General features: G+C 42.2%; 1 protein-coding gene across 1 annotated transcript in view; it reads left to right on the forward strand.

Annotated features, from left to right (window-relative positions):
- Window positions 1-19271, forward strand: part of blmh (bleomycin hydrolase) — a 53178-nt gene that overhangs the window by 22066 nt on the left and 11841 nt on the right. The window contains exons 4-5 of the mRNA XM_039757173.1: window positions 12905-13046; window positions 14048-14136. Coding sequence (XP_039613107.1) covers window positions 12905-13046; window positions 14048-14136 — 231 coding nt within the window. The remainder of the gene's footprint in view (window positions 1-12904; window positions 13047-14047; window positions 14137-19271) is intronic.

Below are 19271 nucleotides of genomic sequence, written 5' to 3' on the forward strand. Positions count from 1 at the left end.
GCGGTCTGGAGGAGGCACTACGCCCTCCTCCGGTCCTCCAAGGCGTCCGGCGGGCTCCTGCCCGACCCGGCAACGCCACGGGATAAACCGGCATCGGGCGCCGCCTGGCGGTGACCCGCAGCCCTACAGGGAAGGCTTCCATGCCCTCAACCCGTGGCCCCAACAGAACCAGGGCGGGCCCCCTCGCGGTCTGGAGGAGGCACAAGCCCTCCTCCCGTCCTCCTGAAGCGTCCGGCAGGGCTCCAGCCCGGCCGGGGCCTAACATACATACATATATATACACACACACACACATATATATATACATATATACATATACATATATATACACACACACACACACACACACATTATTTATATATATATATATATATATATATATATAGTAAAACACGTAACAGGAGACAGCACAAAGTTTTGGGGTTAAGCCAGCCCGTATATTGTACAGAAATAATAACTCTTGCCTCGTTATACAGTTCAAAAATAAACATTCATAGCGCGAAGCATGGCGTCGCGTGACCATTTTATTGGGGAGGAGCGGAAGTGGAGGAATGCTGGGACGGACCGTGAGGGTGGCTGGGAAGGGTGGCGTCGGGGCAAGATGGCGGAGGAAGGGCGGAAGTGCCGCACTGCGGTCAAAACCCGGCTATGAGGGAGGGAGGTCTTTTTTCCTATGAGGAAGCAGAGAGAAAGTTAGTACCCCACCATTCCCTGCCGGCGAACACATTCCCAGGTGCGGTCGAATCAGTCCGCGGTCTCCTACTCGCTGGCGTGCGTGACACGATCCCCCCCTTAGCCCAAGACCGTCAGGTCGAGGCGGACCTAACCGAGAGGTCGTGAATACGAGAGGGCATCGGCATTGGCCTGAAGGGTGCCCCGGCGATAAGCGACAGTGAACTTATATTGTTGCAAGTCCAGAAACCACCTGGTGACCCAGCGGTTCGTCTCTTTATGTAGGGACATCCACTGAAGTGCAGCATGATCGGTCACCAGAGCGAACTCGCGGCCCAACAGGCAGTAGCGGAGATGGGTCACCGCCCACTTAATGGCCAAGGCCTCCCTCTCCACTGCAGCGTGCCGAGTCTCGCGGTCCATCAGTTTCCGCTTAAGTACATCACGGGGTGCTCGACACCGTCGACGCTTTGGCTTAACACGGCGCCCAGGCCTGTATCCGAAGCGTCGGTCTGGAGAATAAGCGGGGCCCAAAATCGGGCGACCGTAATACAGGTGCCGGCGTCAGGGCCTTCTTTAGGTCAAAGAATGCTCGTTCCGCCTTGTCGGTCCACACCACATATAGGGGAGCGCCCTTTTTGTCAGATTAGTCAAGGGTGCTGCCCTCTCGGAGAAGCGGGGAACAAACCGGCGGTAGTACCCCGCTAGCCCCAGAAAGCCTGCACCTGCCTCTTGGTACTCGGGCGGGGCCATTCTAGGATGTCTTTAACTTTTGAGCACTGCGGTCGCACCTGTCCCCGTCCTACTAGGTAGCCTAAATACTTGGCCTCCTTTAAGCCAAAATAACACTTCCGGGGGTTGTACGGGAGGCGGCTTTAGCTAGTGTTGGAGGACCGCTGCGACCTGCAGTAGATGCTCCTCCCAGGTGCGGAATAGATGACCACGTCATCCAGGTAGGCGGCACTATAGGACTGGTGGGGCTTTAGCACTCTGTCTACCAGGCGCTGGAAAGTCGCTGGGGCCCGTGCAGCCCAAATGGGAGAACCTTGTACTGCCAGTGCCCGCTAGGGGTGCTAAAGGCTGTTTTCTCTTTGGCGGATGCCGTTAAGGGAATTTGCCAATACCCTTTTGTCATATCAAGAGTAGTCAAGTAGCGTGCCGTACCCAGGCGCTCAAGGAGGTCGTCAATACGGGGCATCGGGTAGGCATCGAACTTGGAGACCTGGTTCAGGCGCGGAAGTCGTTACAGAACCTCCAGGAGCCGTCCGGCTTGGAGGCGAGGGCGATAGGGCTGGACCAGGGACTATGGCTTTCTTCAATTATGTCCATGTCCAACATTCGTTGTACCTCCAGTTCCACCTCTGCGCGTTTTGCCTCCGGGAGTCTATAGGGCCTCTCCCGGATGATCACCCCGGGGTCCGTGACGATGTCATGGGCAATCAGCGAGGTCCGGCCGGGTGACTCGCTCACCACTTCGGGAATGGCACGGAGGGTTTGAATCAGTTCCTGCCGCTGCCTGGGGTTTAGCTCTTAGCCCGAGGTTAAGAGAGGTTGTGCTCGTGAAAGGGAGAGTGACCTATGGGAGGCAGGAAGCTCCTCCCGGTCTTTCCAAGGTTTTAACAAATTAATGTGATAGATCCTCTCGCTCGATTCGGCGATTGGGTTGTTTTACCAAATAGTCGGCGAGCCCTTTCTTTCCTTAACCTCGTAAGGCCCTTGCCAGTGGCGAGCAACTTGGAGTGGGAGGTGGGAGCGAGCACCATAACTTCGGTCCCAGGGCGAACTCCCTGAGGACGGAGTTGCGGTTGTAGCACCGGCCTGCGCTGCCTGCGCGCAGTCACGTGTTCCTTTAGAAGGGGTCCGATTTTGAGTGAGTCGATGCGCGCGTTGCGCTCACGTCTCTAATATGTTGGAGGAGGGAAGGGCCTCAGCCTCCCAGCCCTCTTTTAGTATGTCGAGAATTCCTCGGGGTTGTCAGCCCATACAATAATTCAAAGGGGGAGAAGCCCGTAGAGGCCTGAGGTACCTCCCGGTAAGCAAAAAGCACAAGTGGGAGGAGTTGATCCCAGTTCCTACCGTCCGCGCTGACTGCCTTGCGGAGCATCTGCTTAAGCGTCTGGTTAAATCGCTCGACCAGCCCGTCAGTCTGCGGGTGATAGACAGACGCTTTCAGGTGCTTTATTTTCAGTAATTTGGCTACTTCCCTGAGCGTATCCGAGTAAAGGCGTACCCTGGTCGTGAGGACTTCTTTGGGAATACCGACCCTGGAAAATAAGTTAACCAACTCCGTGCGATGCTCTTAGTATTAGCGGGCGCAGGGGAACCGCCTCTGGGTACCGAGTGGCATAATCCACCATGACAAGTATGTATTTATAGCCACGGGATGAGGGCTCCAGGGGCCCCACTAGGTCGACCCTATTCTTTCAAAAGGAACATCAATCAGGGGTATGGGAACTAAAGGAGCACGGTCCCTCCTAGGAATCTGGTGTATCTGACACTCCGGACAGGACTGGCAGAAACGCCGGACCTCCTCATTAATTCCCGGCCAATAAAAGCGGAGCTTGATTCTCTCCAGCGTTTTTTCGGCCCCGAGGTGGGCGCCGAGGAGGTGAGCGTGTGCTAACTCGCATACCTCCCGCCGGAAGATGCGTGGGATTAGCAGCAGCTTCGCACCTCGCCCCATGGGTTGCCACCGGTACAACAGATCGTTTTCAAGGACGAAAAAGGGCTCCCGTGGCGTGGTACCGTCGGCTAATGAGCTATTCAGCAAAACGACAGCATTCCGGGCAAAGCGCGGGAGTCATCGTTCCACTGTTCTCTCTTAAATGAGGCTGGCGTGGACGGTATTGGTGGTCCAGGCTGCGAGAGGGTCTTGTGACCTGGCCCCGGAAGAGTCCCTTGGCTAGTCCCTTCCCGGGCGGAGTCCTCGGGTCTGAGCCCTTAGCGGCGGAACGTCCCCGAAGCACCAGCGCCACTAGGGCCTGCCCTTATACGGCGTGGAGACCCGGGAGGGTTGCCTGCCCCTCCATCACTAGATCCAACAAGGCCCGGGGCAGTGGGGTCTTACCGCTCATTCTTTTTGACCAGTCTTGTCCCAAAATTACTGGATAGGGGGGGTTGGGTAGCACAGCGACCGTCATTTGGGTTATTTCCCCCTTCCAGGTAACATAGCATTGCGCGAACGATCTGACCTGGTCCCCCATGTACACAAGTGACTGATAAATGTTCTTTCCGCCATTGTCGCGGTAAGACCAAACGGCGAGCTACAATGGTAATGTTGCTGCCGGAATCAAACAAAGCCACCACTGAGTGCCCATTTAACAACACTACCCCGTGTTGAAGTCGCCAAGGGATGCGGCGGGGTACAGTACCTCCAGGGATGTCCAGGTGCAATCCATGGGCTCCGCCGTGGTGTTGAATGGACAGGTTGGTAGCAAGTGGCCGGTCTCGCCACACTTGTAACAGCGGGGGGCGGTTTTCTCTGGGTCTCGGCGCTTCCGCAGCGTCGAGAGGGCTCGGGGTGGGCCGCCCTACTCTGTCGGTTCCCACGAGCGGATCCTCCCGGCCCCCCAGCTCGGAGGACCGCGAGCTGTCGCTCCAGAACGTCTAAGAGGCCCGGCATGTCCTTGTAAGCGTGCGCCCGGACCTGCTGGGCAAGGGCGCTGGGCATTGCGTTAACCAGGCCTTCACAGGCCACCTGCTCAACGACTCTCCGAGCCTGGGGTCCCTCTGGCGTAGCCAGCGCCCATTTTGCCCCAGAACTTCGAGCGCCTGGGCGTGCAGGCTTTTCAGGGTCAAATGCCCAGTTTCGCCACTCTGATGCCTGCTGGCCCGGCGTGATGCCGTAGCGCGCCAGGATCTCAGACTTCAGGCGGTCATAGCTCGCGGCCTCTTCCTCGGGGAGGTCATAGTAGGCCCGCTGCGCGGGTCCCTTCAGAAATGGCGCCAGTATGGACGCCCACTCGGACCGCTGCCACTCGTTCCGGGTGGCCGTCCGTTCAAACACGCCCAAATAAGCCTCGACGTCGTCGGCGTCGGTCAGTGGCACCAACGGCGGGCGTCAGTTTAGTTGGGTCTGGCGGGCTCTCTGGGCCTCTACTAACCTGGCCTTGGTAGCCTCCAGCTCCCTGGTGGTTGCGGCTGCGCTTGCTGCAGGGCATGGAGCTGGGCATTCATACCCTGCAGCACGGTGTTGAGGTCCTGTCCCTCTGTCATTCTTGGGGATCCTAGATCCTGCCGACTACGCCACTGTAAAACACGTAACAGGAGACAGCACAAAGTTTTGGGGTTCGCCAGCCCCGTATATTGTACAGAAATAATAACTCTTGCCTCGTTATACAGTTCAAAAATAAACATTTTATTGGGGAGGAGCCGGAAGTGGAGGAATGCTGGGACGGACCGTGAGGGTGGCTGGGAAGGGTGACGTCAGGGCAAGATGGCGGAGGAAGGGCGGAAGTGCCGCACTCGCGGTCTCACAGGGCCATGTAGGTTTGGATTTTTTTTTCTCCCTAAATAATAAAAACCATCATTTAAAAACTGCATTTTGTGTTTACTTGTGTTATATTTGACTAATGGTTAAATGTGTTTGATGATCAGAAACATTTTGTGTGACAAACATGCAAAAGAATAAGAAATCAGGAAGGGGGCAAATAGTTTTTCACACCACTGTACATATATACATACATACATATACATATACATATATATATATACATATACATATATATATATATATATATATATATATATATATATATATATATATATATATATATATGTATATATATGTATATGTATATATATGTATATATATGTGTATATATATATGTATATGTATATATGTATATGTATATATATGTATGTATATATGTATATATATGTATGTATGTGTGTATATACAGTATATATACACATATACAGTGGGTATGGAAAGTATTCAGACCCCCTTCAATTTTTCACTCTTTGTTATATTGCAGCCATTTGCTAAAATCATTTAAATACATTTTTTTCCTCATTAATGTACACACAGCACCCCATATTGACAGAGAAAAAAAAAGAATTTTTGAAATTGTTGCAGATTTATTAGAAAAGAAAAACTGAAATATCACATGGTCCTAAGTATTCAGACCCTTTGCTCAGTATTTAGTAGAAGCACCCTTTTGAGCTAATACAGCCATGAGTCTTCTTGGGAAAGATGCAACAAGTTTTTCACACCTGGATTTGGGGATCCTCTGCCATTCCTCCTTGCAGATCCTCTCCAGTTCTGTCAGGTTGGATGGTAAACGTTGGTGGACAGCCATTTTTAGGTCTCTCCAGAGATGCTCAATTGGGTTTAAGTCAGGGCTCTGGCTGGGCCATTCAAGAACAGTCACAGAGTTGTTGTGAAGCCACTCCTTTGTTATTTTAGCTGTGTGCTTAGGGTCATTGTCTTGTTGGAAGGTAAACCTTCGGCCCAGTCTGAGGTCCTTAGCACTCTGGAGAAGGTTTTTGTCCAGGATATCCCAGTACTTGGCCGCATTCATCTTTCTCTTGATTGCAACCAGTCGTCCTGTCCCTGCAGCTGAAAAACACCCCCACAGCATGATGCTACCACCGCCATGCTTCACTGTGGGGACTGTATTGGACAAGTGATGAGCAGTGCCTGGTTGTCTCCACACATACCACTTAGAATTAATGCCAAAAAGTTCTATCTTGGTCTCATCAGACCAGAGAATCTTATTTCTCACCATCTCAGAGTCCTTCAGGTGTCTTTTAGCAAACTCCATGCGGGCTGTCATGTGTCTTGCACTGAGGAGAGGCTTCCGACAGGCCACTCTGCCATAAAGCCCTGACTGGTGGAGGGCTGCAGTGATGGTTGACTTTCTACAACTTTCTCCCATCTCCTGACTGCATCTCTGGAGCTCAGCCAAAGTGATCTTTGGGTTCTTCTTTACCTCTCTCACCAAGGCTCTTCTCCCCCAGTAGCTCAGCTTGGCCGGACGGCCAGCTCTAGGAATGGTTCTGGTCGTCCCAAACGTCTTCCATTTAAGGATTATGGAGGCCACTGTGCTCTTGGGATCCTTAAGTTCAGCAGAAATTTTTTTTGTAACCTTGGCCAGATCTGTGCCTTGCCACAATTCTGTCTCCGAGCTCTTCAGGCAGTTCCTTTGACCTCATGATTCTCATTTGCTCTGACATGCATTGTGAGCTGTAAGGTCTTATATAGACAGGTGTGTGGCTTTCCTAATCAAGTCCAATCAGTATAATCAAACACAGCTGGACTCAAATAAAGGTGATCTCAAGGATGATCAGAAGAAATGGAAAGCACCTGAGTTAAATATATGAGTGTCACAGCAAAGGGTCTGAATACTTAGGACCATGTAATATTTCAGTTTTTCTTTTTTAATAAATCTGCAACAATTTCAAGAATTGTTTTTTTTTGTCTGTCAATATGGGGTGCTGTGTGTACATTAATGAGGAAAAAAATTAATGATTTTAGCAAATGGCTGCAATATAACTAAGAGTGAAAAATTGAAGGGGGTCTGAATACTTTCCGTACCCAGTGTGTGTGTGTGTGTGTGTTTGATATATATACATACATACATACATATACACACACACACACACACACACACACACACACATATATATCAGCGCTTACTGATTCATTTTACCCTCGCACCCCCTGTGACTGACGAGGCAGATTTTCGCACCCCCTTCGTTTGAGAAGTATGAAAAAATATGAGGTTAACACAGAAAAACAGATAACCAATTGAAGCTTTATAAATAATGGATACTTTATTCGCCATCAATAATTGTTTTGGTAAAGCCATACTCGGTATGATCCTCCTTCCATTTTCTGATTTTTTCGTTACTAGCCATGATTAAATGAACGGTAAAAAAGTAAGAGCGAAGCGACGGTGACTTATTGAGACAGGCAGGCGACAGCACAATAGCATGCAGGCTTGATGTGGTGTGCGTCAAGTCGATCTAAAATGCGCGATCAGATAAAAAAAAAATATATCTTTTCAAGTTCTATTTGGATATAAGTAGGTTCTATTTAGTCGACAGAAATATCTTTGGTAGGAATGTAAGTTGAATTTAGTCTTTCAATTTCTATGGTGAAGAAAAATTTATCCAATGATGACTAAATTTAACTTGCATTCCTACCAAAGATATTTCTGTCAACTAAATAGAAATTACTTATATTTAAAATTTAAATGGAACTTCAACAGATACGATAGTTCATAATACCCATGCAGCACTAAGTACACGTAAGAGCGGAAGTCATCCGTTTTAACAAGCAGCATATTGCACTGATACGAAATAACCTGCCCATTTAATTATTTAGGAATGGATAGATAAATTAAGATTTTGTACAAATAATGTTTTTCATTTTTCTTCCTCGATGGATTCTGGCACCCCAAGCAACAGTTGCTCGCACCCCAAAGGGTATATATAATATCTCTCTCTATATATATATATAATATATATATATATATATATATATATATATATTACATCAACAAGATCTGCGCATGGAACAATACAAAAGACTATCAGACGCACTGCAAGCAAAGGCTGAAAATAACAACGTACGTGTAGGCAAAATGATCATATTACCATCCAGATTTCCAGGAAGTCCAAGATACATGGCAAAACTATTGTTGTACGTGGCTTTTTCTAGAGTTAGATCTCTCGACTCATTATCTGTTGTCAAAACACCTATTCACAACTGCGTCTTTCAAGAAGTTTTTCTTCTTGATTTCTGAATTCATTTCTCACTGTTTTCTGTTCCTAATCTTACACACATATTATATAAATATATATATATATATATATATATATATATAAATATATATATATATATATATATATATATATATATATATATATATATATATATATATATATATATATATATATATATATATATATATATATATATATATATATATATATATATAAATATATATATATATATATATATAAATATATATATATATATATATATATATATATATATATATATATATATATATAAATATATATATATATATATATATATATATATATATATATATATATATATATATATATATATACTGCTCAAAGGAATTAAAGGAACACTTTTTAATCAGAGTATAGCATAAAGTCAGTGAAACTTATGGGATATTAAATCTGGTCAGTTAAGTAGCAGAGGGGGTTGTTAATCAGTTTCAGCTGCTGTGGTGTTAATGAAATTAACAACAGATGCACTAGAGGGGCAACAATAAGATGACCCCCAAAACAGGAATGCTTTAACAGGTGGAGGCCACTGACATTTTTCCCTCCTCATCTTTTCTGACTGTTTCTTCACTAGTTTTGCATTAGGCTACAGTCAGTGTCACTACTGGTAGCATGAGGTGATACCTGGACCCTACAGAGTTTGCACAGGTAGTCCAACTTCTCCAGGAAGGCACATCAATATGTGTCATTGCCAGAAGGTTTGCTGTGTCTCCCTGCACAGTCTCAAGGGCATGGAGGAGATTCTAGGAGACAAGCAGTTACTCTAGGAGAGCTGGAGAGGGCCATAGAAGGTCCATAACCCATCAGCAGGACCAGTATCTGCTCCTTTGGGCAAGGAGGAACAGGATGAGCACTGCCAGAGCCCTACAAAATGACCTCCAGCAGGCCACTGGTGTGAATGTCTCTGACCAAACAACCAGAAAGACTTCATGAGGGTGACCCAAGGGCCCCATGTCCTATAATGGGCCCTGAGCTCACTGCCCAGCAGCATGCAGCTCGATTGGCATTCGCCATAAAATACCAGAATTGGCAGATGCACCACTGGTGCCCTGTGCTTTTTACAGATGAGAGCAGGTTCACCCTGAGCACGTGACAGAAGTGAAAGGGTCTGGAGAAGCCATGGAGAACATTATGCTGCCTGTAACATCATTCAGCATGAACAGTTTGGTGGTGGGTTAATGATTGTCTGGGGAGGCATATCCATGGAGGGTCACACAGACCGCTACAGGCTTGACAAAGGCACCTTGGCTGCCATTAGGTATCAGGATGAAATCCTTGGACCCATTGTCAGACCCTATGCTGGTACAGTGGCTCCTGGTGCACGACAATTCCTGGCCTCATGTGGTGAGAGTATGCAGGCAGTTCCTTGAGGATGAAGGAATTGATACCATTGACTGGCCACCACACTTTCCTGACCTAAATCCAATAGAACACCTCTGGGACATTATGTTTTGGTCCATCCAATGCCACCAGGTTGCACCTCAGACTGTCCAGGAGCTCAGTGATGCCCTGGTCCAGATCTGGGAGGAGATCCCCCACAACACCATCTGTCATCTCATTAGAAGCATACACCGATGTTGTCAGGCATGTATACAAGAACACAGGGGCCATACAAAGTGCTGCATAAATTTTGAGTTGCTGCAATTAAATTTTGGCAAAATGGACTAGCCTGCCACATCATTTTTTCACTCTGATTTTTGGGGCGTCTTTGAATTCAGGGCTCTATAGGTTGATCATTTTCATTTCCATCAAACGATGTGGCATCCTTTCGCTCCTAACACATTACCCAGTCTATATCAGTATAGATATCCAGGAGGATTTCTTTTCCCATTGAGATCTGATGTGTTTTCAAAGTGTTCCTTTAATTTTTTTGATCAGTTTATATAATAATGTGTATATATATATATATATATATATATATATATACACACACACACACACATATATACACACAGTTGTGCTTGAAAGTCTGTGAACTCTTTAGAATTTTCTATATTTCTGCATAAATACGACCTAAAACATCATCATATTTTCACTCAAGTCCTAAAAGTAGATAAACAGAAACCAGTTAAACAAATGAGACAAAAATATTATACTTGGTCATTTATTTATTAAGGAAAATGTTTACATATTACATATACATATTTGTGAATAGCAAAAGTATGTGAACCTTTGCTTTCAGTATCTGGTGTGACCCCCCTTTGTAGCAATAACTGCAACTAAATGTTTCCGGTAACTTTTGATCATTCTTGCACAACGGCTTGGAGGAATTTTAGCCCATTCCTCTGTACAGAACAGCTTCAACTCTGGGATGTTGGTGGGTTTCCTCACATTAACTGCTCGCTGAAGGTCCTTCCACAACATTTCAATTGGATTAAGGTCAGGACTTAGACTTGTCCGTTTCAAAACATTAACTTTATTCTTCTTTAACCATTCTTTGGTAGAACGACTTGTGTGCTTAGGGTCGTTATTTTGCTGCATGACCCACCTTCTCTTGAGATTCAGTTCATGGACAGATGCCCTGACATTTTCCTTTAGAATTCTCTGATATAATTCAGAATTCATTGTTCCATCAATGAAGGCAAGCCATCCTGGCCCAGATGCAGCAAAACAGGCCCAAACCATGATACTACCACCACCACCACCACGCTTCACAGATTGGATGAGGTTCTTATGCTGGAATGCAGGGTTTTCCTTTCTCCAAACATTTAAACCAGAAAGTACTATTTTGGTCTCATCCATCCACAAAACATTCTTCCAATAGCCTTCTGGTTTGTCCACATGATCTTTAGCAAACTGCAGATGAGCAACGATTTTTTTTTTTTCTTGGAGAGCAGTGGCTTTCTCCTTGCAACCCTGTCATGCACACCATTGTTATTCAGTGCTCTCCTGATGGTGGACTCATGAACATGAACATTAGCCAATGTGAGAGAGGCCTTCAGTTGCTTAGAAATTACCATGGGGTCCTTTGTGACCTTGCCGACTATTCTACGCCTTGCTCTTGGAGTGATCTTTGTTGGTCGACCACTCCTGAGGAGGGTAACAATGGTCTTGAATTTCCTTCATTTGTGCACAATCTGTCTGACTGTGAATTGGTGGAGTCCAAACTCTTTAGAGATGGTTTTGTAACCTTTTCCAGCCTGATGAGCATCAACAACTCTTTTTCTGAGGTCCTCAGATATCTCCTTTGTTCGTGCCATGGATACACTTCCACAAACGTGTTGTGAAGAGTAGACTTTGATAGATCCCTGTTCTTTAAATAACACAGGGTGCCCACTCTCACCTGATTGTCATCCCATTGATTGAAAACACCCGACTCTAATTTCACCTTCAAACTAACTGCTAATTCTAGAGGTTCATATACTTTTGCCACTCACAAAATGTGTCATATTGGATAATTTTCCTCAATAAATAAATGACCAAGTAGAATATTTTTGTCTCATTTGTTTCTTCATTCATCTATTAAACATTGTCTAAATTCTGCATTACCTCTTCATTTCAGAAGTAGAAATGTTATACCTTTGTTTTTATCACATTTCTGCTGCATTAGTTTTAGTCATCTCCCTTTATGTAGCATTTTGAGTTGCTACCGTTTCAGCCTAAACAGTGCCCATTACCACTTAGCCTACTCTGGCTTTGTGTCTTAATTAAAGGTTTCTTCAAAGTGACTCTCAAAGCTGATGACTACAAAATACCTGATATTGCTACCTACTGTGTTTATGACTGGACTTTTACAGGATTATTTTGTGATACTGGACTTATTGCTGACTCCCAGCATCCCACAGTATTAGTACTGCTGAATGTTCATTTACATTTTTTTTTTTTAATTTTCTCTATCCATATGTTTAATTCTTTAAATCAAATCTTTATACTTTAAATTGCTTATGTTGACTCTTTTGTATGGTGTATGCAACCTTATTGTGTATAGTTTCTTGTATGTATTCTGTTTGATGCCAGAACGTTTGCATGCTGATTCCAAACTCTTGGCATTTCACAGTGGTTTTATCTAAAATTTAAATGAACCAATGTATTTAGTGGCTGCTTTTATTCATTAACTTATTTTAATGTGTTCCATTTCTAAAGCATGTGCAGATAGTGTTACTGTTAGAGAATTTACATAAAGACTGATTTTTGCCGGAGATTAACAGTTGTTTATCCCTGCCAGTTTCATTAATACATTAATAGTAGAGCTTCATCTCTCCAAGTTGTTGTATTAGTACTTCTTCATGGGTGAAAAAATCAGTATTTTTTTTTTCTTCCACAATTCAACAATTCATGTTCTGAATGCCCCAGGATAGCTGCATGCTGTGTTTGATATTAATTTTTTCTGTTCGAATATGTTGCCATGACGTCCTAGATTGAAAATTTTATTATGCAGTAATGATTAACTTAATCTGTTTATAGATTATGGTGCCTATTGTGTCCGTTACCATTAAATACAAACACTGCTTGTGCTTATTTTTAGATAGAACGCTTCTATTTTTTTCTACATGTATTTGTGGAAACAGCCCAGCGTGAAGAACCAGTAGATGGACGCTTGGTTCAGTTCTTGCTCTCTAACCCAACCAATGACGGAGGTCAGTGGGACATGCTGACTAATCTCATTGGTAAGGCTCAAATTTATTTGTTCCTCAATTACATATAAAATGTAAAAGCAATTTGCTGAATTATTGGTTTTAATTGGTGGTACAGTTCAAATACCTAATATTGCCTTGGCTAAATAAAAGTAGTACAAATTGGTTTACTGATGTGTTAAACGGAGTTATAAGCAGTATGCTTAATCAAGTTATGTAACTAAATGTCAAAACAGATGCTATTAAAAAAACAGTAGTCAGTCTTAGTGTATGCAACATATTCCTTTTAATTTTAATGTGTTTTATTTCCTATTTTTTCATGTCTCTGACATCAAATTGTGTGTTTTAATTTGATGACCATTGAAAGCCCATATCAAAAGTTAGGCTATAGCTTGTTTTATGGTAGTAACCATCTCGTAGTCCACAGATTTATAGTACACTATGTGAAGATGGCATTATGTGTAGCCTGTAATTACTTCAAAACGCAAGGGCTCCTCTTTCATTTTCATTGTGACAAGTTATCGTCTTTTTTCCTCTGTGCTATATATTTTCCAGCTTACAATACTATATGCCAGAGTACTTGTAAAGTACTTATGAGACTCTAATGACTGCTATATTTGTTTAAATAAAAACTACTTTACATTGAAAGGTTTTGATATTGTCTTTGTTTTTTTGCTCTTCAAAGCACTGGCTTTTAAATTTCTGGCAAGTTTAATGTAACATCAGATACAGTGGATTAATTTTTGTGTCAAAGCTTAAAACACATTACAAGAGAATGTGGTCTGTGGATAACTTGAGGCAACTTGTTTCATATTCTAAATTTTAAAACAAAGTATGTTCTAGGTACTTTTTTCCTTTATCACATTTGCATTTTAACATAATTGCAAGTGTTATTTAGACAATACAGTAACCTACATCACAAAAAGCAGAGATATCAAACATCAATAGCCTGCAGTTTGAACCTTCTGTTTTACACTGATGTTCTACAACTATGGCATTCAGACTGATTTTATCTTTTTTGTATAATTTTGTAGAAAAATATGGTGTGATGCCAAAAAAGTGCTTCCCAGAATCTCACAGCTCTGAGGCATCCAGGCGAATGAATGAAATCCTAAACCATAAGGTAAGGTTTTATTTTGCAGGACATGGCCTTAGGAGATGGCTCTGAAAAGCATGGCTAAATGTCAAAAGAATATGTGTTGAGACATCTCATTTAAACAAAATGCTCATCAAAAAAATTGTTAAAATGGTAATGTTAATAATTGACATTCACATTTCATTACAATATATACATTGTTATTCAGATCAAACAAATAGAGATTTAATATGTAATAATTATTTTAAAAAAAGTAAATGTCCAAAAGATTAGCAGTGGCTTAGCATGTTTTATTAGTTGTTGACAGCACTGATTAATGCCTTTTAGGATTTTAAAAAGACATTGTCTTGAATTCAGTAATGTAAGGACCTCATGCTGGTAGTGCAATTTAAGTCAACCACAATATATTTTGCATTTAGTAGTAATATCTTATTAAGAATATATAATTATCTCCATATTTATATTTCAATAGGGGCTAAACATGACAGAATCTTTCAAAGATAGGGTTATATCTAGATACACATTCTTTTTGACTCAGACTTTCCAAAATGTATGTGCAATGGATAATTTTGGGTTAATCAAGACCATGTTTTACACATGATAAAATTTTATTTTATCTATAAAAGACTCTTAATTTATCTAAAAGCAGATTGTAAAGTCCATTTTCCCCACACTGTCCTGGGATATAATAGGGATGTATTCTTTAGATGAAAATATAAGCATTGGAAAGTGAAAGTAATGGCATAATTGCAGAAAACTTTCGGCAATGTTAACAAATGTCTGTCATAGACTGGCAGTATTTGCACTGTAGTGTTAAAACTCAAATCTCAAATTGAAGCTCTAATTCAAACATTTTTTGTTTAAAAATAAATAATAATGCACAAAAAACAGTCACTGTCTAAATACATGTTTGCAGTGTTTGCCAACTTTGGTGTGTAGCTTTCTGAAGATCACAAATGGCAGCATCATAGGACATTTTTTCCTGTATAAGCAGAAATATTTAGCTGCCAGGTATTACAAAGATTAGTTAAAAAATCCTAGCCTGAATTGTTTTTCTTCTTTTCTATTCTGTACATCATAAATCCTTATCTTGAGTTACATTTTCATTACAGTTGTTCGATAGTAGCACCATCATGATACAGGAAACGTTTTGAATCTCAATACCCCATAGTAGAAGTGTTGCTTCTCTGGAGAGATGTCAGTTGAGGTGGTTTGGACATGTTGTTAGGAAATTGTGCCTATATATATATATATATATATATATATATATATATATATATATATAAATAAATAAACTGCTCAAAAAAATTAAAGGAACACTTTGAAAACACATCAGATCTCAATGGGGAAAAAGAAATCCTCCTGGATATCTATACTGATATAGACTGGGTAATGTGTTAGGAACGAAAGGATGCCACATCGTTTGATGTAAATGAAGATGATCAACCTATAGAACCCTGAATTCAAAGACGCCCCAAAAATCAGAGTGAAAAAATTATGTGGCAGGCTAGTCCATTTTGCCAAAATTTAATTGCAGCAACTCAAAATTGTATGCAGCACTTTGTATGGCCCCTGTGTTCTTGTATACATGCCTGACAACATCGGTGCATGCTTCTAATGAGATGACAGATGGTGTTGTGGGGATCTCCTCCCAGATCTGGACCAGGGCATCACTGAGCTCCTGGACAGTCTGAGGTGCAACCTGGTGGCATTGGATGGACCAAAACATAATGTCCCAGAGGTGTTCTATTGGATTTAGGTCAGGAAAGTGTGGTGGCCAGTCAATGGTATCAATTCCTTCATCCTCCAGGAACTGCCTGCATACTCTCACCACATTAGGCCAGGAATTGTCGTGCACCAGGAGCCACTGTACCAGCATAGGGTCTGACAATGGGTCCAAGGATTTCATCCTGATACCTAATGGCAGCCAAGGTGCCTTTGTCAAGCCTGTATTGGTCTGTGTGACCCTCCATGGATATGCCTCCCCAGAAAATCATTAACCCACCACCAAACTGCTCATGCTGAATGATGTTACAGGCAGCATAATGTTCTCCATGGCTTCTCCAGACCCTTTCACTTCTGTCACGTGCTCAGGGTGAACCTGCTCTCATCTGTAAAAAGCACAGGGCACCAGTGGTGCATCTGTCAATTCTGGTATTCTATGGCGAATGCCAATCGAGCTGCATGCTGCTAGGCAGTGAGCTCAGGGCCCATTAGAGGACATGGGGCCCTTGGGTCACCCTCATGAAGTCTTTCTGGTTGTTTGGTCAGAGACATTCACACCAGTGGCCTGCTGGAGGTCATTTTGTAGGGCTCTGGCAGTGCTCATCCTGTTCCTCCTGGCCCAAAGGAGCAGATACTGGTCCTGCTGATGGGTTATGGACCTTCTATGGCCCTCTCCAGCTCTCCTAGAGTAACTGCTTGTCTCCTAGAATCTCCTCCATGCCCTTGAGGCTGTGCAGGAGACACAGCAAACCTTCTGGCAATGACACGTATTGATGTGCCATCCTGGAGAAGTTGGACTACCTGTGCAACCTCTGTAGGTTCCAGGTATCGCCTCATGCTACCAGTAGTGACACTGACTGTAGCCAAATGCAAAACTAGTGAAGAAACAGTCAGAAAAGATGAGGAGGGAAAAATGTCAGTGGCCTCCACCTGTTAAACCATTCCTGTTTTGGGGGTCATCTCATTGTTGCCCCTCTAGTGCATCTGTTGTTAATTTCATTAACACCACAGCAGCTGAAACTGATTAACAACCCCCTCTGCTACTTAACTGACCAGATTAATATCCCATAGGTTTCATTGACTTTATGCTCCGATTAAAAAGTGTTCCTTTAATTCTTTTGAGCAGTATATATATATATATATATATATATATATATATATATGAACACACACATCCACAAGTGATATAATTAGTAACTTCTGATTCTCAGGCTGGACATGGTCAGTTTTCAAGGTCTTCAGCATTTCTGTGTGGGGTTTTTTTTTTGCTTCCTCTAGTTTCATTCCTTGTTATAGTGACATACCCACTAGGATATCTGGTAGCACAGTACAGACCCACTGTAAAGCACACCTTCTTTATGCCAGTTGTCATGGCTAGCTACTGCTTCTGTTTGTGATTTAAAAAAAAAAAAAAAAAGTGTCACTGCCAGAATGTAGGAAATTTTATGCAACATTAAGGTCATGTGCTCTTAGGTGGACCCTACTGTACTGTATCATATAAAATAAGTATAATAATGTATATTTTTATTATTATATACTAATTACCTGTGTGTGTGTGTGTGTGTGTGTGATAATTATGTGATTTTTACACACATTTGGACTTAAACATTCTTTACTAATATTTTTCCATTGTAAATTGTACAGGTTTTAAGAAACATTTTTTAAGACTATATAGTGGGTATTTGTATTTATAGTACTGATAATAAAAGAAGATTGTAAAATGTACAGACTGTTTAGCTCCTTGCTTTCATAGTGACAATATTTTATTTTAATAACATATGTTACATTACTAGTAATTCTGTAAATCATTTTATAACACTGGTAAAACATATTTATCTTTTTTCAGTGATACACATTTTCTGTTCCAATATGTCTACTTCCCAAATGTCTATATATTTACAAGATGATTGTAACACTTCTTAAGTTCTTAAGAACTCTCATACTGTTAGGAGTAATTGACAGTTTATATTAGTACAGTGTACATTATGGAACTGCTATACATACATGGTTAAGAGCTGATATTAATTGGGCAAAATATAGCAAGAGTCACAGACCCTTATTCTATACTAATTTGATAACAGCCTGCTCATAGATGGCCTGAAGATACAATTATTTTCCATATGGTTAATTATGGGCAATAAATGGATAAAACCTACCTCTAATTAGGATATTTTGCCCAAGTCCAAAAACCCTTACCTTCCAAAGGAAATGTATTCTCTGCTGGACCCTACAGCAAATACTTTTCAGTGTGAATATTCTATCTTAATTGGCAGTCAATGTGTACACCCAGGTCCTTATAAGGTATAATCAGAATACTGTGTTTATCATTTAGCACTATAGGGAAATAGTCAGTCAGTCAGGCAGGCAGGCAGTCATTGTCCATTCATTATCCAATCCGCTATATCCTAACTACAGGGTCACAGGGGGTCTGCTGGAGTCAATCCCAGCCAACACAGGGTGCAAGGCAGGAACAAACCCTGGGCAGGGTGCCAGCCCACCACAGGGCGCGCACGCACACATACCCACACACCAAGCACACCCTAGGGACAATTTAGGATCGCCAATACACCTAACCTGCCTGTCTTTGGACTTTGGGAGGAAACCGGAGCACCCGGAGGAAACCCATGCAGACACGGGGAGAACATGCAAACTCCTAGGGAAATAGTGTTTCCAATAAATTATGATCAAATATTTCCTGTATTTTTTCAATATTAAGAATAGATGATACCTATCTCATCATTATACAAGTGCATCTATTTTTTATTTATATTTAGACGTGTCTATTCAGCAAACAAAGAATAGCAGTATCATTAAAAGACAATCATATATTTGTCTTTGTTATTATGACTATGTTCATTTGTGTGTAACAAGGAGACTACTGGTAAATTCATACATCCCCGTGGGGCTTCAGTGCTAATTTATATAAAACTTGCATACATACTTTTTTTAATAATTTCCAACTTGCTACATATGCTTTGTTAGCAAAGTATAATACCGGTTGATAATTAAATGGTTGATACCCATATTTTATTAGTTGATAAACTAGACGTTAAGGATTTAAAGTATTAAATGTGAATACAACGAAAATAAGGTGTGCATAGGATTTAGGGTTTTCTAGGTACTTGGTTTTAACAAGTGAAATATTTGGTAGCATTCCCTGTATATCACATCTGCTTGTAAGCATGTGGAAATAGATCTGAGTATTAACTTCCTTTGTGAAACAAAGAGCTAATAAGTCTTTTTGGAAAAAAAAAAATAATAATAATAATAATTAATGATAGTGCAACTATTCTAAAATCCTTTATATTCCCTTGGGTAGGGCTTTTTGGGAACATGGACAATTATATCTTTCCCACAAGGAAGGAACACTGTGGCAATCCATAGACATCTGGAAATCTGAACACCATGCAGGAGTCCTTTGTACAGTTTTAAATACT

The sequence above is a fragment of the Polypterus senegalus genome, chromosome 6 (genome assembly GCF_016835505.1).
Source record: "Polypterus senegalus isolate Bchr_013 chromosome 6, ASM1683550v1, whole genome shotgun sequence".
NCBI classification, from domain to species: Eukaryota; Metazoa; Chordata; class Cladistia; order Polypteriformes; family Polypteridae; genus Polypterus; species Polypterus senegalus.